Below are 27,097 nucleotides of genomic sequence, written 5' to 3' on the forward strand. Positions count from 1 at the left end.
GCAGGAGGCCGCAGAGATGGCGGATCACTTCGCCTCCAACAGAACTGGCTGGGTGGGGAAAACATCAAGAGATTTTAAACCCAGACCATATAATGCTGGCAGAAGGGATGTGGTACCACAGAGAGTGAGTCCTCCAGTAAAATCTGAAGGGCACAGGACACCCCAGAGTGGATCTGTGTACCCTAAAAGTGAGGAGAAATTATGCTACAAATGTGGTAGACCGGGGCACCTACGTTTTCAATGTGAGGTTGCCAACCACATTAGTAATCCTGCTCAGACAAGGGCAGTGAAAACAGAGCCCAAGGCTTTAGAAACAGCGAAAAAGGTTCAGTTCTGCCAGATAAACTGGACAGAAGTAACAGACCTTGATTCAAGTCTGAGAGAGGAAGTGAGTGTACAAGGGGCAAATTATTGGGCATTGCTTGATACTGGTGCCGCTCAGACATTACTGAGGCCAGATTTAATAAAATCTGAGGTAATATTACCTCAGGAAACTGTGACTATCCAAGGAGTGAGGGGTCAACCAGAAAGTTTGCCTGTGGCCCTGGTGGAAATGACTTGGAGAGGCCGAGAGGGCCGATATAAAGTAGGCATTAATGCCCAGCAACAAGAACCAGTAATACTGGGAAGAGATGTAATGGGAGCTCAAGGAAAGATATATGTAGTGACCAGACAGCAAATTGGCAGAGAAAAAGAAGCCATATTAAGGGGGGCTGAAACAAACAGGGTGGAATCTGTTAACCAGCCTCAGGTCACCATAGCAACCACTAGCAGGCCTGCTGAAGGAGACAAACTGTATCAAGTGGTCTCTGGGGAAGAAGCAGATCAATTCAGGGAAGAGCTGCATAAAGATACCAGTTTGAATCAAATAAAGGAACAAGCCCTGACCCAACAGATTCCTTTCACTGACAAACTGAGGATTCAGGTTGTGTGTGAGAATGGGATTTTATATAGACTGTGGATGCCTGCTGAGAGAAAGGATGAATGTGAACCAGTGAAACAAATGATGGAAGTGGTGAAAGAGAATCTCAGTCAAGCTCAGCAGAAGCAAAGTTACTGGTATGACAGAACAGCCAGGGAACGTGTGTATAATGTGGGAGATATGGTTATGGCGTTCATACCCAGGAAACATGACAAATTACAGGCTAACTGGGAAGGACCATATACCATCAGAGAAAGGCTTGACACAGTGACGTATGTAATCACCACAGACCAATTAAACAAAAGCAAAGTGGTTCGTGTAAATATGTTGAAGCCTTACCATACCAGCGATGTACAGGTGTTGCAAGTTACCTTGTTCCCTGAGGGAAGTGGGCCTGAACTTCCAGATTTGGTACAGGAAAGCAAAGACAAAGGAGGGGTAGATCAAGTGGAATGGTCAGAGGAGGTGAAGGAGGACGCAAAAGAAGAGATTCTGAGAGTTTTGAAAACCTATAGGAATCTCTTTAGCAACAAACCTGGCCGAACCAGTATAGTTATACATTCCATTGATACTGGAGATCATGCCCCAATTAGATCTATGCCGTACCGTGTGAATGGGAAAGTTTTGAATGAGATCAAAAAGGAGGTGGAAGATATGCTGGAATTAGGAGTGATCAGGGAATCCATCAGTCCCTGGGCCTCAAGTATTGTCCTGGTTCCGAAAAAAGATGGAACGACAAGGTTTTGCATTGATTATCGGCTAATCAATAAAATTACTGTCCCAGATGCGTATCCTATGCCTAGGGTAGACGCAATGTTAGAGTTATTGGGGGCAGCAACCATTATCTCTACACTAGATCTCTGTAAAGGATTTTGGCAAATGGAACTAGACGAACAATCCAGAGCCAAAACTGCCTTCAGTACACCAGATGGGTTATATGAGTTTGTGACCTTACCCATGGGACTAAGGAACTCACCAAGTTCATTTCAGAGGCTAATCAATACTGTGTTGCGAGGCATGTCAGATTTTGCAGTGGCCTATATCGATGACGTGGCCATTTTTAGCAAGTCGGTGCCTGAGCATGTCCAACACCTGACAACAGTATTGGAGGCCTTAAGAAAAGCAGGCCTCACAATAAAAGCTAAGAAATGCCAGTTTGGACTAAAGGAAGTAATCTATTTAGGACATAAGGTGGGGAGTGGGAAAATCACCCCCTTATGGAGCAAGGTGGAGGCAATACAAGCGTGGCCGATCCCCTTAACCAAAAAACAAGTAAGGGCATTTCTGGGTGTGGCTGGATTTTATAGGAAGTTTGTGAGAAATTTTGGGGAAATAGCAACCCCCATGCATGAATTAACAAAGAAGAAGTGTTCTGAGCGTGTGGTATGGACGGATGAATGTCAGAAGGCTTTTGATCTACTGAAGCAAGCCTTGTGCCAAGGACCCATATTAATAGCACCAGACTATGAGAAACCATTCATCGTGGCTACAGATGCGTCGGACCTGGCGCTGGGAGTCGTCTTGCTACAGGAGAGAGAAGGCACCAGACATCCAGTGGCGTACCTGAGTCGCAAGCTGACGCCGAGGGAGAAAAACTATTCGTCGGTCCAGAAGGAGTGCCTAGCGGTCGTGTGGGGACTGAACAAGTTGCGCCCATACGTGTGGGGACGAAGATTCACAGTGACTACGGATCATCGGGCCTTGTTATGGTTGCAGACTATGAAAAACCATAACACTATGCTGCAGAGGTGGTCCTGGGCCGTACAGGACTATCAAGTGGACTTCCAGTTCATAAAAGGCAAGGACAATGTACTGGCCGATGGACTTTCCAGGCAAGTGGCTGGGACTGCAGTGACGTGACCAGACTGAGGAACAAAGAAAGACATTTTCCCCATAGAGACTTTTATTTGTTAACGCGACGTATAAATCCTGGAACAGGAATAATACTCTGCCGTTGTTTTAAGGGGGGGGGAAATGTGATGTTCCTATATTAATGTATATATGGTAAGTGTTGTTGTTTTAGAAGATACATGGTAAGTGGAGTGAAAGAGGAGGAGGAGTGAATGGGCAGTAGAATGCTAGATGATTGGCTGAGTGTTTAAAATGGCTGAATGTATAAAAGGAAGAGTGAGAGTGGGGGTGGATGAGGTGAACTGAGTGGGCTGCTTGGTGGGGGGTTTAGAGAGTTGTTTGCCAGGAGAGAGTGGAGAAGGAGGGGTGTGGAGTTCGGATTAGTATTGAGTAAAACCATATGCTTATGTGCTTTAAGAAGAAATCTTGTTAATCTTGTTGGCTTTGTTATCTTTAATAAATACTTAATTTAGTTTACCAAAGGCCTGATCCTTGGCTGGGGTTTCACAGACCAGAAGGGAGGGTAAGGTAATGACCAAGGCTGAAGGAAAACTGTAACAAATGGTGGCAGCGGTGAAGAGAATAACAATACCAGTATTCAGAGTCTCTGGGAATACTAGTATTAGGACGTGACTGGTGGTTGCCTAGCAGGGGGATCTGTTGAGATCTGTGCTAGAGCGGGGAGAGAAAAAATAAAATAAAGGACAGTCCGGACTGGTGGAGTCCCTGGTGGTGCCTAGTGACAGGCAGTAGCCACGTGCAGGTAGGAACCTGACAGGGAGAGCCAGGGAAGGGCGTCACAGGCACCACAGAGACGAAATGCCTAACAGGAAGGTTGACACAGAGCCAACAGCCCAAGATAATTCAATGCAAGCCATACAATGCAGAGGAATGCACACACTCACACACCAACACTGGGCGCAATCAGACAGTAGGACACAGAATACAAGTAAAGGGATGGGAATAGGCTGGGGTACCTAATTCCTCCCCACCAGCAGCCTGGCTTTTTAACTTCTGCTCCTCTTTGAGGTAGTAAGATATGGAAGCCTCCCTGTTACGGCACAGCATGAGCATAGGTTGCTGAATACCCCAACATAAGGAGTAGAATGTCTTGGACTGCCGTGCCACAGCCTGGTCCACTGCTGTGCAACTGGTACAGAAGGACTTTAGCTCAATAGGAGAGCACACACTCCACATGCAGAAAGTCCCAGGGTCAAACCTCAGCACACGCAGGAGGGCTAGGAAAGATTCCTGTCTGAAAACCTGGAGAGCCACCCCCAGTCAGCATAGACTGTAGTGAGCCAGATGGACCAATGGTCTGAGGGTAAAACGGCTTCCTACTCATAGACAGCAGGACTATACCCCCCCACCCACCCCCAAAAAATGTATTCTAGGCTCATAGGCAGAAATTTCCCGAGCAACTCTAAACTTGCAACTGAATGTGTAATATTTTTCTCTCAATAATCCTGATAACAGGACTTACTTCCCAGCATAATCACTAAGTAAGCTAATCTGCACCTGCCCCCAAACGATGCACGTAGCACAAGCCTGTGCTGCACCATTCCAAAATTATTCTTGCTGGATCTATTCATTCATAAATGTGCAGAACTTCCTCCAGATCATATCTGCCAGTTTTACGTCTATGTGAAGTGACAGCTACACACACACACACTTTTCTTCATCTAGCTTCATATAAACAGCAGCCGTCACCAAAGTACCTTTGCTTCTTTGCTCCTGCTTCTGGGAAATGTTGCCTTTCTTACATTAATAAGTCTTCCCAGAATTAATCATTGTACATTAGAACCAGCTGGAGTGTTTTGAGTGATAATGAAACCTGTAACAAGCCATCTTCAGACGTCTTTGCCAAACAATAAGGGAATTAAAATTTCAATTTAAATGCAGAGGTTGGAAGCATGCTTCAGTGGCAAAATTACTTCAATTAATGTGAGTGGAATACAAAGAACAGGCTGCAGAAATGTGATGCGGCAACCAGAAATTATGCCATTAATGCACTTGCATCAAGCCCACACCATGACTGCAAAGGTCTAATTTAGACTGCACATATCACAAAGGTACAGGCAACAATATTTATCAGCTGTTCCATTTCAACGTGAGAGATATCAGCGTCTTTGTCGGATCATTTTTGGCTTTTGATAAGCCAACAGCTGTTTACCTTGAGGACAAAGGAGAAGAAACATCATGCATCCCTGACACTTTAATAATTATTTTATACACTACTCAGATCATATAATGAAAGAGAATGGAATTACCCAACAGCAAGAGCACTATTATGGTGTCATTCTGATGAGGAGACAGAAGCAAGCTAAACACAACTGAAGCCAAGAAGCTCCATTCTAGAAGCATTTAATACCCTGATACAGTGAAAAATACCTGTGCTGTCAGAAGAAAAGGGAATTGCAAGTCCATACTACTGGATGGATAGATACATAGCCACAATTCAGAGAAGAGTTCAATGTGAAGTCAGCCCATTATGGCTCTAAGAAATAAACCAATCTGAGGTCTGTCACGCTTTGTGTTATATAGCTATAGAAAAGCACAATAGTTAATGCCTGTCGGCTGAGACCAGGCCTTGAATGTGGAAGACCTGCATTCCACTTCCACCCGTAGGTATGGAGCCCCACTGTGAGATGCAGCAACACCCTCAGAGCTTCAAATCCCCAAGATGGGAATACCGAGGGGAAACGGCAACATTTGAAAATGCACTTTGAAACTTAAGAGTGCTAGAGAGTAATGTGTGAACTGAGGCTGTCAGTGAATTTCTGGTCACAAGCATCAGGTTATACATGCTGTAACATTTCAGGGCCATCTTACATATATTACACAGAGGCAAACCCAGATTTGCCACCAGGTATGCACTCAACAAGGAGCTGTGCAGCCACTCACAGCTCCTTAGCCAGTGTACCAGCTAGGATCAAAGGTTTGCAAACCTGAGTTGGTTTCATTCGCATTTTGCATGCTATGGGGCAGATTTGTTTTTGCAACCAACTCTAAACATGCACTGGCTGGAGTGATCCTCAAAACTGTTTTTAAGAAGAACCTGAAGTTGAAGAATTTATCAGGTGATTCCCAAGATACCAAAAACTCTACCAGTAAGCTAAGAATTCTTCAGCCACAATTTTAAACAGACGTGTGCAACTTAAAACCACAACGCCAGCAATGATAAGTGCCCTTTCTCAAGGCACTGGCATGGCTGGGATAAGTAGAGGTTTCTTTCTTTACCACATTCTTTAGTGTGCTTTGAGATTAAGAAGAAAGGGTTAGTCAATTTATCAGAGAAGGCAACGAGGGCATCATGCGAGGAGGCCAGAAAATATGAGATGTGCATTCACAGGGGCAGACTGCAGACTAGGCTACACTACACTGAGCAAAGGAAGGGACAAAAAGTGAGCAGTGAACTCAAATTACTACTTCAAGAACACCTGCAGTAAAGAGGGAATCACTGAGGAACTGGAACATCAACAAAAGGTTAGCGTTTCAATGGACTTTAATGAGTACCAGGTTTCTGATCAATCACACCAATCTAATTTTCTACAAAAGGTACAGACTCCTTCCATATTCATCAGTAATGACACAGAAGGAACATTGTGACAAAAAAATCTGTCCTCTGAATTTACCCAGAGTTAAAGGCCAACATTGTTAGAATGAGGATCTTTGGACGACCATGGAAATCAACAGGAGGGGAGCGCAGACACAAAAAAGATGTGATGACTTCAGTGGCAGAGGAACAGGCATTCTGAAATGACTGGCAATGGCAAAGAGAGAGGTAACAAGATGCAAGAGCCTCAAAGAGAGACGTCGGGAACATGGACAAGAGAACAACAGAAGTGACTCGTGGGAAGGGAGGAGGAGGAAATGCTAAAAGCGGAAACCACATCCAAGGGATGAGAGTACATGGGAAAGGGGTTAAGGACACAGAGTCAAAATCAGCAGAGCTTTCAAAGCAGTCAAAGAGGTTAATAGACTGAAGATCAAAAAAAGGAGTGAGTGACAGAAGAGGGTAAAAGAGACAGGCAGGGAACAATAGAGTAGGTGAGTAAATGGCAGATCTAATTACTCAGGCCCAGATAGCAAATCTAGCAGACACTTATCGGACAGCTGTCTGTCAAGCGCCGGCTATCACCTCTTACCAGCATATCTGTGGCAGTTAGGTAGTGCTTGCTTGCCATGCACTGCTGCAGCTTCTGGGGCACTTGCTTGATGTTCTCAATCTCATCCAGCAAATTCAAGACGTGCTTGTGCTCAATGCCTTCAATCCACAATTTGCGCAGTTCATCCCGCTTGCAGTGTAGAAGCATCTTACAGGACAGCAGATTCTCCTTAACCTGCAAAAGGTACCATAAAGCAGCTCAGGAGAGTCGAGTCTTACTGGCCTCCCAGTTAAGAGCCAGCCTGCATGGGATCTCTGCTCATGTCAAAACACAGTATTAGCATATATATCAATACAGATTTCAATTCGGAGTGCCAGTCCTTAGGTAGCTAAAAAGGCGCCACCCTTGCCCAAGGCAGAGGTATGAGGAGGCTTGGGGGAAACCCAGTGTTTGCAAAAGTACAAAAAAAGCCTTTAGGGGAAAAAAAACCCTCTCAGGTAGGGGGAAGAGACCCTCCCAAGCGTCCCTGTAACAGAGCATTCCCGTTAGGCATGGAATGCTGACAGACTAAGCCCCATTGAAAGCAGTGGAATGGGATTTATCCATGGCTGCTGAAATCTCATTGATTTCACTAACATTTGTTGGATTACACCAAATTCCTCCAAACTCAAAAACTGCTATCTTCAGGCTGGTAACAGTTCTCCCCCCTCTGGCCTTGCTTAGAATGCAGATTCCCCCAACCTTAACAGGTAACTGACAAGAAAGCAACACCTCCTTGGTGGAGTTGTTATCAGTAGGAGGGAAATGAAACAGGTTGAAGCACAAATATGGAGACATGTCCATGCATAAAAATGTCTTTAAAGGAACCTGATCTTGTACACCTCCAGACTGCTGTTGCTGCTGTGAATGCTTTCAAAATGTAGTTTGCTTTTGGTGGAAAAAGCCAACAAAGGAAACAAAAGGCCAGAGTTTTTCCTTACGTTGGCCAGGATCCAGAGAACTATACTACTTCCAGAGTACTCTACTAGTTTCATGCCCACAAGATGTGAGCCATCCCACACGGGCAACTGTTTTTGACACTGCAGGAACATGCAAAAGCAGTTTGTTGTATACCACAGGGCTCCATTATTTATTTATTTATTTATTTATACCCCACCCTTCCTTCCAGCAGGAGCCCACAGCAGCAAACAGAAACATCAAAAACACTTTAAAACATCATGAAAAAACCTTAAAATACGATTAAAACAAAACAACATTAAAAACATTTTAAAAACTTTAAAAACATCTTTTAAAAAGGGTTAAAGATATTAAAAGACATATTAAAAGCAATTCTAACACAGATGCAGACTGGGATACCATATAGCATATGTGGGGCAAGGGGTAGCCAAAATCCCCAATGGCATTCCTAAAGCAGTTCTTTGGATTCCAGCCACTGGGTTTTACAGCAGTGATAAGGAATCTGTGGCCCACGGGATGTTGCTGAACTCCAACTCCCATCAGCCCCACCTAGCATGAATAATGGCAAGGGATGATGGTCCAGCAACATCTGGAGGACCACAGGTTCCCCATCCTTGATTTACAGGATGCTGCTGTGGCACCACTGATACTAGCCACATCTATGTAATGGAATGCAAAAAGCCAAGTGCCCAGAAATCACTAGCACATATAAAGAAAGTGAGCCTACGGCCACACTATCCTGAACACTCCAATCCAATCTCGTCTGATCTCAGAAGCTAAGCAGCATCAGGCCTGGTTAGTACTTGGATGGGAGACCGCCTGGGAATACCGGGTGCCGTAGGCTTAGCTTAGAGGAAGGCAATGGTAAACCACCTCTGAATACCTCTTACCATGAAAACCCTAAGACTACATCCAAAAAAAGATTCATAGGGTTAACATAAGTTGTAATCGATTTGAAGGCATAACAACAACAACAAAAAAGTGAACCTTAAGTTTTGGAAGAAGTTCTCTTCCTATCTGTCTTAAAAATTTTGGAAACGTTTTTGCAGCTTAGCCTATGCATATCAGACTGGGATGCCAATTTCACAACTTCAATAACTGCTTGAGTGGTGTGAAAATTGTAGCTTCGGTTATGGAGAGAAAGCTTAAATCCACGGCAGCCAAATCAAATCCAAATCATGAGTCTGTCTACATTTCAGTACAATATATATGCTGCTTCCATTTCTTTGGGTTGCCGTTGCCCCAGTCTATCGAAACATATTTGGGAGAAACCTCCAAGATCCCTTTCCAGCATGAACTAGAGTTCTTTTTTTAATATATGCTTTATTAATTTTCAAGTGACCATCATTATCACACAATACATATAAAATAACTTGTTCCCATATGAAGACATAGTAATACATCACTGGTTTTCCTTTCTCCTCCTCCCCCTCGCCATACAGGGCAGATAGATTACTGTAAACTCCTAGAGGCTTTGAATATTAGGCAGGTGCCATCTCTGCTATCTTTTCGGCACCTTTTGAAGACTTTCCTCTTTCAACAAGCCTTTTAGGTTGAGACCTATCCCAGTCTGTGTCTGTGTTAGAATTGCTTAATATGTTTTTTAATAATGTTTTTAACCCTTTTTTAAAGTTTTTTTTTTTTATGTTTTGAACGCTGTTTTGTTTTAATGTATTTTAAGATCTGTTTTTATGATGTTTTAAAGTGTTTTTAGTGCTTTGTTTGCTGCCCTGGGCTCCTGCTGGAAGGAAGGGCGGGTTACAAATTAAATAATAAATAAATAAATAGAGGCTGAAGTGCAGACTCATCCTTGTTTATTATAATCAAAGAAAGGAAACCACATTTCAATAAAATAGTTGTTTCTTGTTATGCCTCTGGACAGTCTACGTTTCTGATGAGACAATATCCCAAACTAGACTGATCCATTCTCCAGCTGCAAGACCCAACTGGGACTTCAGTGCTGCACTCTCTTTGTCCTTGCCACTACAAAAAGAAAGTTATGAATGGGAACAGAGATGGTGAAGTTCAGATGTTGCCCTCTGTGATCTGGGGGAATCATGTCCCCAAGTAAAAAAAGCTTGAGTTCTGTACAGAAGAAAACCAGATCCTAGAATGATTGCAAATGAAAAGTATGACAACATCTTTAATATTTTAAGCAATTCACAGGCATTTTCCCCCTGGTTCTAACATTTAGAAAGTAGAGAATACTGTGGACAGCATGTCGAACTTTGCTTTGACAGACGTGGTTTCTCTCTCTCCCACACACACACACACTACTTACGTACCTTTTAGGGCTGACAAGAAAATTAATAATATACAGAAAGATTAATAAGCCCCAATAACCTTTGAGGGATAAAGTAGTGTACAATTCTAAGAAAATTCAAAAGTTAAGAAAAAGCAATATCAGACTTGCCTTCAATCCCACTCCAATTGCTGTAAGGACAAAAAAGCAAAAATAAAAGGCTGAACAAAGTATGTATTATGATGCAAAATGTCTCTCCAGGTCTGTAAAATCTATCACCTTATAAAGGTGAAGGGGAGAATGGGAACACAAAAATGGGAAGGCTGCTAATTTAACAGACCAATCGGTGAGGAAAAGGGAAAAAGAAATCAGACCTAGTGTGCTGACAATCACTTCCCAAGAGGTTAAAGAAAAGCTCCTTCAATACATGTTGACTGAATCTAATCAAGAACAGTAAATACCAAAAGGTCCTTCATCCTCTGTGGTTATTTTAAGGTGGTATCTCAAGGTCACTACACCTATACATTTGCTTCTGACCTGTGCAGAGCTTAATTGTATTGAGTAAGCCTGGACTATGGTTTTTTTTCAAATTTCGTGTAATTGATCTCTGCCTTCACAGAGAGTTGAGCTTTGTACATAAATCCCTGAATTCAACTCCTGCCCTTGGAAGGGATCAGACTAGCCTCACACCCCTTTGAAAACACTAAATGAATTTGAAAGTTCAAAAGGGTTACCATTCATGGTCTCAAGAGGAGTGATGCCCTTCTGTTCATAGAATGCCAGTTTGAAAGGAGCCAGAGTGGAATTTCTGTCCTGGACAACTCCATTCGATTCAGACTCGGACTCACAGGTGTGCTTTTCTCCGCTATATTTAATGCAAAATCTAAGCTTTGAGTATTTCATAGAACAGCTTACAAAAAGCACAGATCTCTGCAACCCTACATGGCATAGCTAGGCATGGTTACTCAAACTAAGATGTCACAGCAATTAGACACAACCCCTGAGACCAATTACGTAGACTAGTGGTGGGCTCAATATTTGTGCGGAAAGGTCTCCCAGATCAGGTCTGAGCAAGAACTGGCTGAAAGAAGGTTTCTATCTGTTTGCACCTCTGTAGCCAACGGCACATCCTCAGCCAAGTCTTCCCCAGCCTCCCCCTTGGGTTGCGCCTCCAACTCCTCCCTCCCAGGAGGCAGTGCTGCAGAAGCGGCTCAGAAAGACAGGCAGAGTCGGAGTGCACCGTGGGAGGAGGCTCCTTCGCTAGCTTGGCCTCTTCCTCAGCCTCTGTCACCTTGGAGGTGGGGCTGTGACGCGGCAAGCTGCTGATGCTCTCCCCAGCCGCGGACACCTCTCTCTGTTGCCCACTGAGCCCCTCCCCTGGACCACAGTCCCCGTCCTCCTCTGGATCACTTTGCCAAGAGTTCTTAAAGGGGCCCATGGGAAGCGGGACATTCCATCCTCCGCATAATATGCTTTGCCCAGCCTTGATCGACTCAGGTACTCCACCATACATGCCTACAGTTCCATTCAGGGTTCACTCCACTCCACATACCTTCTGTGTCACTGCATATACCCAACATATAACCAACCAAATGCTTTCTGTAGTTTATTGAACTTCTGCAGAGAGCACAAGCAACTGTTTGTTATTTATTTATTGACTGATTGATTTGATTTGATTTATATCCCGCCCTTCCTCCCAGCAGGAGCCCAGGACAGCAAACAAAAGCACTAAAAACACTTTAAAACATCATAAAAACAGACTTTAAAATACATTAAAACAAAACAACTTTAAAAACATTTTTAAAAGCTTTGAAGACATCTTAAAAAAGAAAAAGGTTAAAAACATATTGTTTTTTTAAAAGGTTTTAAAAAATATATTAAAAAGCAATTCCAACACAGACACGGACCAGGCTAAGGTCTCTACTTAAAAGGCTTGTTGAAAGAAGAAGGTGTTCAGTAGGCGTTGAAAAGACAACAGAGATGGTACCTGTCTAATATTTAAGGGGAGGGAATTCCAAAGGGTAGGTGCCATCACACTAAAGGTCTGTTTCCTATATTGTGCAGAATGGACCTCCTGATAAGATGGTATCTGCAGGAGGCCCTCACCTGCAGAGCGCTGTGATCAACTGGGGTTATAAGGGATAAGACAGTCTTTCAGGTATCCTGGTCCCAAGCTGCATAGGGCTTTGTACACTAAAACTAGAACCTTGAACTTGGCCTGGTAGCAAATGGGCAGCCAGTGCAATTTTTTCAGCAGCAGGATGACATGTTGGCGATACCCTGCCCCAGTGAGCAGTCTCACCGCTGCATTTTGCACCAGCTGCAGCTTCCGGACCCTCAAGGGCAGCCCCACATAGAGTGCATTACAGTAATCCAGCCTGGAGGTCACCAGTGCATAAAAAACAGTGGTCAGGCTATTCCAGTCCAGAAACGGCCGCAGCTGTCTTACCAGCCAAAGCTGATAAAAGGCACTCCTAGCCACTGAGGTCACCTGGGCCTCTAGTGACAAAGATGGATCCAGGAACACCCCCAGACTACAGACCTGCTCTTTCAGAGGGAGTATGACCCCATCCAAAGCAGGCAACTGACCAATTATACTACAGTATTTCACAGTCCCATTCCTTTTCATATACACAATATGATAGATACACACACCCTAAGTACCCAAGCAGGACTATTTAGCAAGGCAGTGCTACATTTTTATTCATCAGCCCTACTGAGGCTGAATAAATAATTCCAAACCTCTAGGAGCCATCATCACACTACTCGGCAGCCAGATAACCAGATGCCTGGGCTGAAAAGTCAGGCCTCCCAAACTATTTGGACAAACATGCATACATAGATACATGCACACATCTCTCTCTTCTTCCATAGTCCTTCCAGGGCTCCACTAGCCAGATTGAGGATTCACCAGCAATTAGCCCCAGAGCCTCCTGAACACATAAACCTCTTATATAGCTAAACAACTGGTCCACTTAGTCTGATACCGTCCATGCAGATTGGAAGCAACTCTCCACAGTCTCAAGGTGAGGTCTTTTCCAAGTAATGTTAAATGTGATCCTTTTAAACTGATATTAGGGATTAAGCCCAGGATTTTATGGATGTATGCCACAGACTCTCCCTCTTAGGTATGGCTCCTTCCCTCTTCTAAATCCCAAGGCTCATCCAACACAGGAAGTAATAATGAAGTGGGCAACTTTCAATACATGTGCCGTCTCCTTCCCACAGTAGTGAGTAGCCACAGACCACCTGAACATATCTGGTTGAGGGCACAGCTACAGGGAAGTTAGAGACCCATCACCTCTTATGAGAATGTAGCCACTGCCCACTTATCTGAAAGAGGTGCCATTTCAGAAAGCGCTGCCCAATTTTACACATGCCTGTGAGATGTGGGCTGATTCTGTGTTCACTTATTTATAAAAGTATTTCTAAACTGCCCTCTTGCAAAACATCAGGGTGGTGTACAGCAATATAAAAAAAATTAAAACAATACAAAATAATCATAAAAATGACTGGCTACTTAGAAAACATTTTAAACAGCTGCATAGGCCTGTCGACACAAAAAGCTTTCAGTATAATTCTTAACCAGTAAATTCAAATGAGTTATGCAGTCTTGTTACAGTAACAAACCAAGCTAACATTTCCTCAGATACAGACAAAGTAGTGCTCACTGCTAGCAAGAAAAAATGAAGGTTCAGCTCCTTGTGTACTGGAATCTGTTGGAGAGGCTCTGCAAGCAAACGAGCTCTGCAATGGTGAGGAGGAGCAGGGCCTTCTCTGTCATTGCACTGACTTTATGGAATTCACTCCAAAGGCAAATCCATTCTAACTGGCTTCGTTTGCCAAGTAAAAAAAGTTCAGAAAGCCTTTCCTGCTGCCTGAAGGCTGTCGTTGGGGCTTTTATTTGAGAACTGGACCTGCTACTGATGCTTTTGCTGGGTTTTGTTTTTTAGACTATAAAGTGAGACACTGCAAAAAACGTTCCTTGTGTGGGTGGGAGGTGTTCCTGCTCTCTTGCTTCTCTCCCTCCCACACACTCCGTCTCCAACAAACCAAGAGTCAGGATCAAAGAGCAATCAGAACCAGAGGGCAAAACAGAGAGCAGGACTAGAAGAGCAAGCTAGGGACAAGGAACAAAGAGCAAGATCAGACACTTTATCACAGGAATGGGGAACAGAATCTGTCCATGGGCCAGACTGTGAGCTCCCCCACCCCTACGGGCCACTTTGACACATGGGCAGGGCTGCCCACCTGCCAATCATGTGATTCACCAAAATCACAAAGAAAAGAATTGGGAGCGTACTCTTAAGTGTGCTCATGATTCTTCCTTTGAAGGCGTGGCTTCTTCTGAGTGCAAGCCACAGCTGAAAAGGAAAAGTGGTCCTTTGCCTTCCTAGCTTAAATTCAAGCCAGGGATGTAAAGGAAGTATGCTCCCAATTTTTCTTCCTTTTAACCACAGTTTGAATTTTCCTGCACCTGACATCATATGACATCGGGTCCAGGAAAGATGGACATGGTCAGCCTGGTGGACCAAACTCTGAGGCCCAACAGTCCTACTTAGGTCAGCGGACCAAAGTGCCCCATCAATACTGAAAAACTGCAGAGACATGGCTCACCATAAAAGTAGAAATCAGCAGCTCCTGACACTGCCTGAGGACAGACAACTGTATGCATGTTCTTTTCCTGCTTCTTCCACCTCCTCATAAGATTGCACACTTGAAAAGCCATTATAACTCTTTTTAAAGGGTTGCCCCCCCCAAGCTTCTAAAAAAAATAATTATGTACTTTTGCAAATCTTGTAGTTTCTCCAATTATGCTTGTGAGTGACATCATTTCGGCTACAGAAGGATTGGCACTCACCCCTGAACTTTATTTCAAAAATAAAAAGACCAATTGTGTTGACTTTACTATGTTCAATGAAATGCTTCATGATTTTAATAGTGTATAGAACTTTGGGAACTATTAAAAACAGAATAGTAGGCACTAAGATCCAGGCTTGCACTGTATGGCAAGTGCTTATTGGCAGAACAGTAACATTATCTGCTTTGCACCGCACAGCCCTTCACCTGCTTAATCTTGTTGCGCGAGTTGGTGATGCGCTCTGTGATGCTCTGGTAGGTGCGGATGGCAGTAGTAAGCTCAGTGTAGTGCTGAACAATCAACTCATCCAAATCACGATCGCACTTCTCGTACGCTTCTTCCAAACGGCCCTTCTCATTCTCTCTGTCCTCAACATCATCACTGGTGGACAGTGTCCTAAAGAAAGGAAGAAACCAACAAAGAAGCAATTGAAGAAATGGCTTCACAAGACAGAACCCCTCCATCTTGGAAAGCTGCCACTATTATATTGTTCCTTATCATTCCCTGGGGATTATTTTCAGGACACAGAACTGCACACAGACCCATCACTACCACCACATTTTACAAGCTAGAGGTCCTTTAGAAATCCTCATTAGCTATCATACAAAAGGACTAATAAGGTTAGCACTTATCGGATCTGAGAGGAGCTCCCCCCACCAACACAGAGTGCTTCGTGTTATAACTTATGTATTTATTTTTCTTCTACTCCATCTCATGGGTTCAGGATTGCATTAGACCCATTATATGAAATGGAAGGCTCAACATCCACAGCAAAGAGCTCATGTTGTACAATAGATAATCAGACCCAAGAAACATAATGGTGGAGAACAAAGGAAAGCCAGAATCTGTACCCTTCATGAAAGCATGAAGAAGGTCCAGAGCAAGTGGAGCTACTCAGATAAGGTTGGGGGCTTTTACTGATGGCAGAGATTCTCTAGCCATACTAGAATATATACTGCAAGTGCGAACAGCCCACATGCCTGCCTGCTCCTTCCACGCTCCTCCTCGCTAGCATGCATAAGTTAGTCTCAAGCCACTGAAGACAGTCCCTATCAACTGAATTAGTGAATATGAACTTTAAACATAGTTTCTAAGTAGAAAAAAACATGTACACAGGGAGCATTTTTATTTTGTCATGAGATTAGACAGCAGAAGACTGTCAAAATCATGGTCCGGACCTCATATAACGACCTATGTGCCTAAGTGACTTTTGTTTTTTTTAACTAGATATTACTAAATCTCATTATTTCTACACCTCTCTGATTATTTTTTTAACTAGAATTCCGAACTTTTGGAAATAGCAGTGGCAGCACATCTCAGCTACTCCAGACAGTTAAATTATTTCCTACTTTTAAAAAAACTTTGGTTTTAATGAACTTCACAAGTTTATACATAAACAAATCATTTTGAAATCACCACTGTCAGGAAAATAGCCACAAATGAACCTCTAAGACTCTGAAAGGAAACCACAACCATTAATGACCAGTCCCATCAACGTATTTACCATCCTCAAGGCCTTTAAGTGTCATGTTCGCCTTTATTGTACAATACAGTATTGGAAAGGATTATACCATCTAACAGTAATAACAAAGAACAACAGACCAATCCTGGCCATCACCTCTCGGACTTGCCAATCACCCATGTGTTGGAGCAAAAAATGTTTGTCTATTTCCTTTCCAAGCTCTGCTCAGAGAGTTTAGAGCAACAGGTCAAGTGATTTGAAGGGAAAATCACTGAAGGTCAACATAGCGCTCACTCCTGCACAATTTGGCTTTCATTTCTGAACTTGTTGAAGCAAGTGAACCTATCCGCCCAGCAAAGAGTGAGATACAGAGGAGAGACACAAGAGAAAGTGGGAACCAATTACAGTCAAATAGCAAGTCCATTTTTTGAAGTAACAGTACCCACAGAAGAGAGTAGATGGAAATGGGCCTACAAGAATTATAAGGTTGAGAAAACAGGAAGAAAATTATTTCTCAAGTGTTCAGTACAGACATTAGGAGTAAGAATAATGGGGGCAGAATGTAAGACCTCCTTAATAAAATGAGCCAGATCTGAAACACTAAAGTGCACACGTCACTCTTCCAAAGTGATAATGTATTAATCTCTGATGGCTTTGGACATATCACATTCATGAGAAAGCATTAATCAGGGAACAAATTAAGAACATTAAAAAGATCAATAAAATACCAATAATATACACATAAGACCATTTAATCCATGTCACTAAGCGCTGGCTGACCAAATGAAAAGAAGCCTTCAGCAATTCTTCAAAAGGGAGTCAAGAAGCTGAGAAACAAGTATCAAGAATGCCAAGCTAGAAAGAGGCTTCTGAGTCTGAAGCAACACTTCATGGTAGCATATGTTATAAAGGAGCCTTCAAGCTGAAATGCCTCCTCTCATTCTTCCGTAGGACAAAAGAACAAAAGACAAACACCCATTTTCCTCTCTTCTTTGGCTGGGGGTGTTACAAAAGGGCCAGGCCTTATGCTTTTTAGGCCTGGCACTCTAGACTCCAATTCTACAATTCTCCAATTCAACAGCTCTATCTCTCCTTTAAATCTTCACCAGAGATGGCTGTGGAGACCTTGTCCAAGTGCCTGGAATCTGTGAGTGGGTGGATGGGAAGGAACAGACTGAAGCTCAATCCTGATAAGACCGAGGTGCTATTTGTGGGTGACAGGGGGAGGTTGGGTGCTGTTGACCTACAGTTTAATGGGGTAAGTTTACCCCTGAAAGATCAGGTCCGCAGCCTCGGGGTGGTTCTTGATTCCAGGCTGTCCATGGAGGCTCAGATTTCGGCAGTGAGCCGGGCAGCTTGGTACCAATTACATCTCATACGGAGGCTGCAACCCTACCTCCCTATTCATCAGCTCCCACTGGTGGTACACGCCCTGGTCACCTCTCGATTAGACTACTGCAATGCGCTCTACATGGGGTTACCCTTGAAAACGGTCCGGAAACTACAACTGGTGCAGAATGCGGCGGCGCGGTTGCTTACAAACAGCCGCCACCGTGATCACATCACGCCAGTATTATTTCACCTACATTGGCTTCCAGTTGTTTTCCGGGCCCAATTCAAGGTGTTGGTATTAACCTTTAAATCCCTATACGGTCTCGGCCCAGTTTACCTGAAGGAGCGCCTCCAGTACCACAAATTAAGCCGCCCAACCAGATCAGCCACACAGGGCCTTCTCTCAGTCCCACCAACGAAAACAGCTAGGTTGGTAGGGACTAGAGAGAGGGCATTTTCAGTGGTGGCCCCCACTCTCTGGAACTCCCTCCCATTCGATCTTCGCCATGCCGCTTCCCTGGATACATTCCGCCGGGCCTTAAAAACTTGGCTCTTTGGACAGGCCTTTAGGATTTCCGGGGAGGGCTAACTTTTTTGGGATACTTATTATCTATTGATTGCCCTAACTGATCTCATGCTGCTGTGATTAATGACTTCATTGTATTTTATCTGCATTGTATTGTATTTTACTGAATTTTAGTTTGTACGTCGCCTAGAGTGGCTTCGGCCAGATAGGCGACACAAAAATTAAATTTTATTATTATTTTATTATTATTATTATTATTCCCTGTGTTGCAGATCAGGAATTAGAGACGAGACCAAGCTAGCAAAAAGTTGCCTTTATTGAAACCTTTGCAAAGGGAGAACACAATCAAGTGAGCTCTCCTATTGAGCTGACAGCCATCATATTTATAAGCCACTACGCATCTCATACATAATCAAGCTGTTGTGTCATAAACATAATCATTAAAGCATTACAGCATCAAAGGATATTGCTAATCAGTTATTTTGGGTACTTTCCTATCTTAGCTTTTTACAGACATCTGGTTTCTCATGGTCAGCTTCCCAATTCTTACTCCCAGTTCCTCTATCCTTGACCTTCAGTCTATGCAACTTAAGCATAATAAAATGACAGCCAAGATATGTCCTCCAGCTAAGCCTTGTGCTCCTCTTGTGCTCCTTTAGAAGCATCTCTAGTAAGCAAAGCATTTATATTCAAAATCTAAGCAAAAAGGCATATATGTTATGAATACTACAAAATGGCTGGGCATTATTCCACAGGAGAGCTATGAATTAGAGACCCCAAGTCTCCCAATTAGTGTCATTAGCATCACTAATAATTAAACCAGGATAGGGAACCTTTTTCAGCCTGAGAGCCACATGCCCTCACAGATATCCTTCCAGACACCAGCAGTGGGCAAATCCAGAGGCAAAAGGGGGTGGGTGGGAGAGAACAGACTGACTCTTAACTATGTATAGCAGGCTACATTCCAGGCATACAGAAGCTAGAGGTGTCTGCATTTCACATACATCTCTCCATCCAGGCAGTTAAGAGGCATTATCACAATTCAAGGAGCCATTCCAACTGGGCAAAAGCACTCGAACAGAGCAGGGAGCAACAGCAGTGAAGAGATTGGGCTAGGGAGAGGAGGTGTGGCCTGTGGAGGGTGCCAAGCCCCAGAGAAAAAGAGGCTTGGAGGATGGCGTTCTGCAGGCTGGATAATTTAGACCATTTTTCTTCTAGGGCATCAGCCAAGTTCCTCTCTATGACACCTATCGACAAGGTATACCTCTCATTCTCCCTATTAGTAAAGCAGGTGTGCTGTGTGTGGATGCAGTGGGCACAAAAGGCACAAGCAGATCACACAGGCAGGGTGTATCCCTAAGGTATGCAAGCAAATCTTGTGCAGCCCACCACAATGGCAACAGTTGTGTAGAGGACAGGGAACAAGATCCGCCTCCAGCCACTGCAGCTCCCAGGTCATTTAATACTTTGTTCTTCAACTTTGAATTGCTAGATGTTGTTGGACTACAACTCCCATCAACCCCAGCCAGCTCAGCCAATGGCCAAGGATGATGGGAGTTGTGGTCCAACAACATCTTGGGCCCCAAGGTTGAAGAACAGTGATTTAATACCTTGAGATCAAGACAAGCCCCACCACTGCCCCCAGAATGACCAGGCTGACTTTAGAGGTGAAGGAGGGAGAAAGCTCACACATACACACACCCTCAGCCCTCAAAGCAGTTGTGGAAGCTGCCCCTCTATTCGAGCAGGGAACTGCCTAGGCTGAGCAGAAGGGCTACATCAGGTCTGCCCAAGACGAACTCCATGGATCAGGATCAGGAGGCATCTGCACTACTGCAGCCTCTTGTTCTTGAGCTGAGAATTGCCCAGCTTGCTCAACGGGGCTCAAGCCCAATTCTTCTCTCCATAAGATCCTTTAAACAGCAAGGAAGGGAAGCCAAGGACCAAACAGGAGGAGGAAATGGATTGGGGGATCATGAATCCTCTGAGGCCAGTTTCAACCACTGTTCCCTTTCAACCATGAATGTTTTTCACGTGTCGCTATTTTCATTAGTCCACAATATTTTCATTCCATATTAAGAGTTATTTTAGAATATTTTAACTGTTTTATATAATACTTTTAACTGTGTTTTAGAAAGTTTTAATTGTAATTGTGCTTCGGAATGCTTTTAATATGTTTTTCTTCTTTTCGGTAAATGGCCTTATGTCTGCGGCCCTGGGTTACTTCGGGAGGAAGGGCGGGATATAAATTCAATTAATAAATAAATCATTTTTCTGCTCAAAAATCCTCTCTCAAACAAGCTGGGAATCAATTTTCCTATGTTTGTTTTGATTTTTTGAAGATAGAAATCTTTCCTCAAATCCAGCCTGTTACCATACTCTTTTCAATCAGAGCCTTGCAAAAAAGCCTCCCAAAAATCACCAGGTGTGCCTGAACTCAGCAGATTTAAACATGATGTCCCCTCTGAGCAAGGCAAGAGAGATACTTAATATTCTCAGGACTGCACACACATTCCTGCTGAGATTGCAGAAAAGTAAATGAAGGGCATCTAAACATTCACTGCAGTCCCATTAAAATGTTTGTTGTTGGAAAGCCTACAAAATGTTTGCAAATGAAGTGTTTGCTCTGGCAAAAAAAACTTTTCTACTTTCAAACTTCTGAAAAGGGTATTGCAAACAGAAGGCAGGATAATACATACATAAATATTAAAAAGCTGATGTATGCTTCAACTTGATGATTTGCTGGCAAGCAAACACCTCAGAAATTAATAGGCTACGCTGAATAAATGATCTAGACCAGGGTGGGCAGAGCCTCAAATCCATCATGCATGCAAAATAGTGGTTCAGGGGTAGCAAAATTCTCTTAGAATTATGGACCAGGGTGCCTCTGAATACATGCTCAGCCAAGGAAGTTGCTTCCAGTGCCAGCACTGAGCTCCCAGTCCTCTCCCACAACATCCAACTCCTGGTTTCCCTTCTAAGCTTTCCTGATTTCCCTAGATCGTGGCTCAGCAATGCGGCACCTGTAGGTGCTACCTGACCTACGGGTCCCCTTCCCTGCCATCTGCTGGGTCCTGTTCCCCCCCTCCCCCTGCTGAAATTAGGTTTGAAAAAAGCATTCTGCTGTCATTTTCTCAAGCCCAATTGTGGCCCAGGGGTGGGGGGCAATTTCAGGGGCTGCAACTGGAAATGTAAAGGTTAACCCTTTCTTCCTTAGCTATGACCCCCTCAAAGTGAACCCTTCCCATTACAATTAGGTAACTGCTGGCAGGTGGGGTGAGTGAGTATGCATGTGCCCGTGATTGTGGTGCATGCCTGGTGCCCACAACAGTTTCTTCACTTTGCAAATGCACCCACTGATCCAGAAAGAGAACGCCGGAATCACCAACTTAATTTAGAAGGGGAGGGAAGAAGTCTTTTTGATGTTACTATTCTTAAACAATTAGGAATCGGAAACCTTGCTGATCTACTGCAAATCATTCAGAGATCTATCGTATTATTGCTAACATCGCAATTTTTTAGCAACTGTTGCTTTTTCATAACCAACTCTGAGTGGTTATTTGTGTGCACATATTTGTGTGCACATATTAAGTATGTCCCTCTCGCACAAAGACAAAGCAACACAATGCAGAGGTTGTTGACCGTGCAAATACCAGCCAAACTTGGAAGGTCTCTTAAAAACACATGCACTTGAACTTATATTTCAGAAATACGCTTATTTATTCATTTATTTATTTATTTGTCACCCTTCAGTTTGAAAACTACCTCTGGGATGTACATAATGACTCAATTATGTGCAATGCCCTGGTAGTACATCATCTAGGATTTGGGACCTTGCTCCATTCAGGCAGACAGTTAAGACCACTCTGCTTAGGCAAGCACTAATTACATTTAATCTTCAAATACAGTATTTATTTTAAGAGACTGTCAACTGTACCTCTTGTTTTGCCACTGCATAGCTTGGTTGTATCCAATGTTAGTCATACTCAGAGTAAACCCATCAAAATTAATGGACATGACTAACTTAGGTTCGTTAATTTCAATGAGGAGACTCTGAGCAGATGTTAGCTGGCTACAACCCTATGCTTTCAATATGTTCATTTCAATTGCACTGTTTTGATTTTATTGTATTCTGCTGTGAAAGCTTAGTTGAAAAAAATGGATTTACACATTTATAAATAAAGGGGGACAAGCCTGCCAACTCAAGAATTCCAACAAGATGCAATGTTTTAAAAACACAAGATTACTTTTAATAAGAGTGTAAGTGAACACATAAACAGCCATTCAATTTGTCACTTGGCTTCTCATTCAGGATAAGCAGCAACAAAACAATGGAAGACTATTTTTTTAAAAAAGCACTAAAATGTGTGCCTTTCACTAGGGCCAATTCATTCAAGGCCGAGAACTTGACAAGAAGTTGAAAAACCAGGCCAGGATATCTCTTGTTTTCAGTCAACAAATAAGATCAAGGAAGGAGAGTTGAGATCCAGGTTATGTGTCTTATACATCAAGGTGCAAACGCTGTGTGTGTGTGGTTGGGTGTGAAAAAAACCTATTCCTCACTCTCTACAACATTGCTTTTTGCCATGACAGAACAGTATGAATAACAACTAGATTCACCTGAAATAATAAAAGCATTATCTCTTTTCAAGTAATCCAGAGTATTATCATGACCCCCAAATCTAGCAGTGATCTGGACACAGAATCGGAGGCTGCAGGGGTACCTGATGGAGAGCCAGGTCAGGTTCAAGTCTCAGAGCTGACTGCTGAACACAGGGAGACCATTGCAACTGAAGCTGTTATTCACCAACTGTCTGCGTAATGTTTGATTATAGTAGTCAAGTAGTCCATGAAGTTGACGGGCCTTTGCATAACCTCCATCCTCCCACCCACCCCTTTTTTTCTTTGCTGTGCCAGGGTGCCATCTGAGAGTAATGACATGGGTGAGGATGGCTTGCTCCTCATCTCTGCAGGTTCCGTCCTTCATTTTCCCCTTGCCTCTCCCTATCTCAGAATTTATTCAGGCAATACATCTGAAATAATTTTCCTGAGAATAAATAATTTGTCAGCTTTATTTACTTGAAAGCAACTGCTGTCTTCATTGCATATCCTCAGAAATACCACTTTCATTGAGGTAATGCAATATTTACTTTGATTAATGAGTTAAAGCAAGGTACTTAATCGACTATAACATTTGATCAGTTGACAGTCCCAATTCATAGCAGTGGAGGAGAGAAGCAACACTGAATTAAGACCTCACAAGAAAAATCTACAGACTCTGCACTCTTGCGTGCTGCAGAGGGACAACAGATAATTACTGCACCAGTCTGCAATATTAGGCAATCAATCAGAAAACAATTTGATAATTCTCTAGTCCTGACAACCTGCCACTCTAAAAACACAAACTGGAAGTGAACTGTTGCCATGAGATTGTAATCATGACAATTACATGTCAAGAAAGATACCACAAAGCACGTAGAAAAAGCATCCTCAAACTAACTACATGTGCTAAACTACATGTCATGTTAATCACATAGTTTGCCCTTGGTCACCAAACTTTTTTTTCTTTCCATTCCACACCTAAATGGGAAAACTGGGAAGACAATTCCTCTGGCTCACCTTATAGTTTGCCATTTTAAAAATCAGCTAAGGTACATTCATTCTGTAGGATATTTCTTTGTTTTCTAGAGTTAAATCAGCTCCATGATTTAAAGTTCAACTTTAAGTATGAATGTGTGTCTTTCCAATTGTAGTGTATTGTCCTTCCAGGCTTGCCATACCAGGAACTGCTGAGTCAGCCCCAGGCTGTGGCAGTTTCAATTTCCAGTCCTGCCTTACAAGCAGCACCATGCTGTGGCCTTGTTCTCTTCATATCATTAGTTAGTAAAATTCTTGTTGTTGTACATCCTCTGTGTGGCCTTTTTCTTCATAATACTTTTCACCAACCTTCCTATTGTGCCAAAAAGCCAGGATCCAACACCCAAGATTTCAGCACATGCCTGCCTTCAGCCATCTTAGATAGCCATTATAGAAAAGATGTTTTGCCCAGAGGCACTGAGTCTGTGGCTGCAATTCCATAAAAACATCTTGCTGGTTATCTGAGACTATCCCAGTTACAAAGAAGTCATCATTAAATTATTTCCTTAGCTGCCTGAACCCACTCATGAATTAATCTAAACAAAATCCATTTTTTAGACTGGTACAGAAAGATTTCATCATGGACATGGTTGCTTCTTTTGTATTACCAGCACATAGATCTAAGCAACTTCACTTGAACACATGAGAGAACAAAAGTTTTAATGATATCTGAATGTGCTTGTTCTTCTTTGTCTTGTACGTAATTCTGAATATTGATAATGCTACATAATTTTATTCAATTATACTGGGGTTGTCAGGTATTTTCCTAAGGTGGCAGATCTCCATGGCCATCTCTAGTAATGCACAAAAAATTAGAAACCAAATCAATCCCTCCATCTGACAGACAGAGAACTGTGGACTAGATGGTTCCTTTGTTTAATCCAGGTAGTCCTAATCATCTCTTCCCATACAAACTCAACCACTTGTTGAGATCATTTGAAAAAGCTCTACTTTGGGCAACATCTATTCATGTTGTAAAATCTAAGAGTTCAGAACAAGGCTCCTTCTGACATGGCCTAGAGCTAAGGAACTCTCTTGGGAGAGATCCATCTGAGCTCATCTAGCCAGGATGACATGTAACTCGAACACCGCCACTGTCTGCTCTTCAGCATGCATGCTATTTTCTCTTAAGAGCACAGCTGGTTATCTCCTGTAACTTCTGCTTATGATTTGCTTGTTGTTAGGATTCTCAGATCTGTAACAAGGTCAATTAAAGTCCAATCCTGTGGACTTTTATTTGGAAGTAAGCTTCATGGAGATTAACGGTACTAAGGATTTACATCCTTAGAAAAATATTTTTATACATTTGTTTATGCTTATTTATAAAGCAGTTGTTCTATCAATAAGAACGCTAGAGGAAAGTGGAGATGGAAAGGGTGGGAGCAACAACTTGGTTTGCCTAGATGGAGCCAGCATAGGTAGAACTTTAATCCCATGACCACAGATTTTTCTTTGAAGGAACAGTGTTGTGTGTGTTGTGTGTTTCACTTTGCATATCATCCCTAAAAGGTAAGGTATTTGACCACCCACATTGACTACAATCACTCTTTCGCACTCAGAAAGAGCTGCATCTCCATATGTTTTCTGTTTTTATGATAAATTTTAATTGATCTTATCCATTGCATACTATTTGATGTTCACATACACAGCTTAGAAAATTCAGTATATAAGTAGTTTAAATAAATAAATAAAACTGTAATGCCCAAGTTTCAACGTGGTGAAGATTCTGCTAAGTGCCCAGATATGTGTATCTTTGCCACTGATATGTGTATCTTTGCCTGATATGTGTATCAGGATCGAGAAATCCTATTTGAATGTTATAATTGAAAAGTTATTTTTAAGGACCAGTCCCAGATGAAATCATCTACAGCTTCTGGCAGTACTTAACCTCAAAACAGATATCTGATAATACTTTCTGAAAGCCCATTGAAGCAATTACACAATTCTGAGGGAAGAGGAGAGAGATAAGCTAAAAGATACCCAAGGTAAATGGAATAGGGTTATTTAGTGATTTAACCTAAAACACACAATATATTATCTCATCATTTCTTCAATTTCATTGAGTACACCCTTTTAGGAAACAGGGGAGGTATAATTTTAAAAGCTTGAAAAGGCAACAGATTAAAATGTTTGGGAGATAAAATATGCACCTGGGGAGTCAGCCATGTGCTAGAAGGAATATCAGTTTGTACCTGTTAATAGAGACGGACTGTGGGAACTAGGGATATCAACAACAGGAACAGACAAGTGCCTGGAGACAACTAAAATCCTTTCATCAGTGGAGTTTGTGATACAGACCTAATTCTCAGAGAGGAGAGTGTGCTGTCAACAGTTATTACACTGCCAAAATAGGAAGCTCTCAGTCCTTTGCATCAGGCTCAATAGGGCAAACTGATTCACCAATAGAGCTATGGAGATGGATTTGTATTTTTTTGTTCCGTTATAAGACATTGCCTCTGCTTGTATGCTGCTCCAAGCAAACCTGGAACAAACTCAGCTCAGCCATAGACTCAACAAGTGGCCTCCAAAAACCCAGTCTTCTCTCAGTCTGTCCCCAATTCATTCTTACCCCCATAGCATTGGGATAAAATATGTGATTGTCAGAATTAGGGCAAAGTAAGTGGAATACTTGTATTCTATTATTATTCTCCAATAACAGCAAAACCAAGCATTTGTATAGTACATTCACAAGCATTCTTTCAGCATTCTTGACAAAAGCAAGCCAGATTGAGGAGGGGGGGGAGGGGTTGCTGGTGATAAGAAAGAGCCATTCACCCTAAGGTCACCTAGGGAATTCATGCTGGAGGAGAAATCCGGACCAGAGATTTCCTAGCTTGCATCTTTAACCATTGCAACACACCAAGCACAAACAGGCAAGACAATGACCAACTGAAAGAGTTAACTGTGAGCTTTGGAGGCAGTCCTTGAAAAATTGGCCTAGCGCATTTCATGTCCTCTTCCCTATCCAAATACACAGGTCCGGCCACCCAGTAAGCATATGCGTCATCCATGAAAAATAGGAAATGGGATGCTTCATAATCCTTAGCAGAGCCAAGAATCAGATGAGGCGGGGGGGCACTCATGGCCTAATAGAGAGAAAGTCAGAACTTTAGGGGACAGCTTGTGCCTCATTTAATGATGTTTAATGCTGTCTTGCTAGTACCTCTTACCAAATATTCCTAGTAGTTCCTCAGATGA

At 42.7% G+C, this 27,097-nt stretch overlaps 1 protein-coding gene and 1 pseudogene across 3 annotated transcripts in view; one reads left to right on the forward strand and one right to left on the reverse strand.

The window, feature by feature from the left end:
- Nucleotides 1-27,097, reverse strand: part of EXOC4 (exocyst complex component 4) — a 572,497-nt gene that overhangs the window by 535,685 nt on the left and 9,715 nt on the right. For all 3 annotated transcript variants that reach the window (XM_061638085.1, XM_061638088.1, XM_061638087.1), the window contains exons 2-3: nt 15,149-15,338; nt 6,922-7,116 (exon numbers count right to left, since the gene is read on the reverse strand). In XM_061638085.1, the coding sequence (XP_061494069.1) occupies nt 6,922-7,116; nt 15,149-15,338 (385 nt within the window). The remainder of the gene's footprint in view (nt 1-6,921; nt 7,117-15,148; nt 15,339-27,097) is intronic.
- LOC133363438 (5S ribosomal RNA) lies at nt 8,561-8,683 on the forward strand (annotated as a pseudogene).

The sequence above is a fragment of the Rhineura floridana genome, chromosome 8, assembly GCF_030035675.1.
Source record: "Rhineura floridana isolate rRhiFlo1 chromosome 8, rRhiFlo1.hap2, whole genome shotgun sequence".
NCBI classification, from domain to species: Eukaryota; Metazoa; Chordata; class Lepidosauria; order Squamata; family Rhineuridae; genus Rhineura; species Rhineura floridana.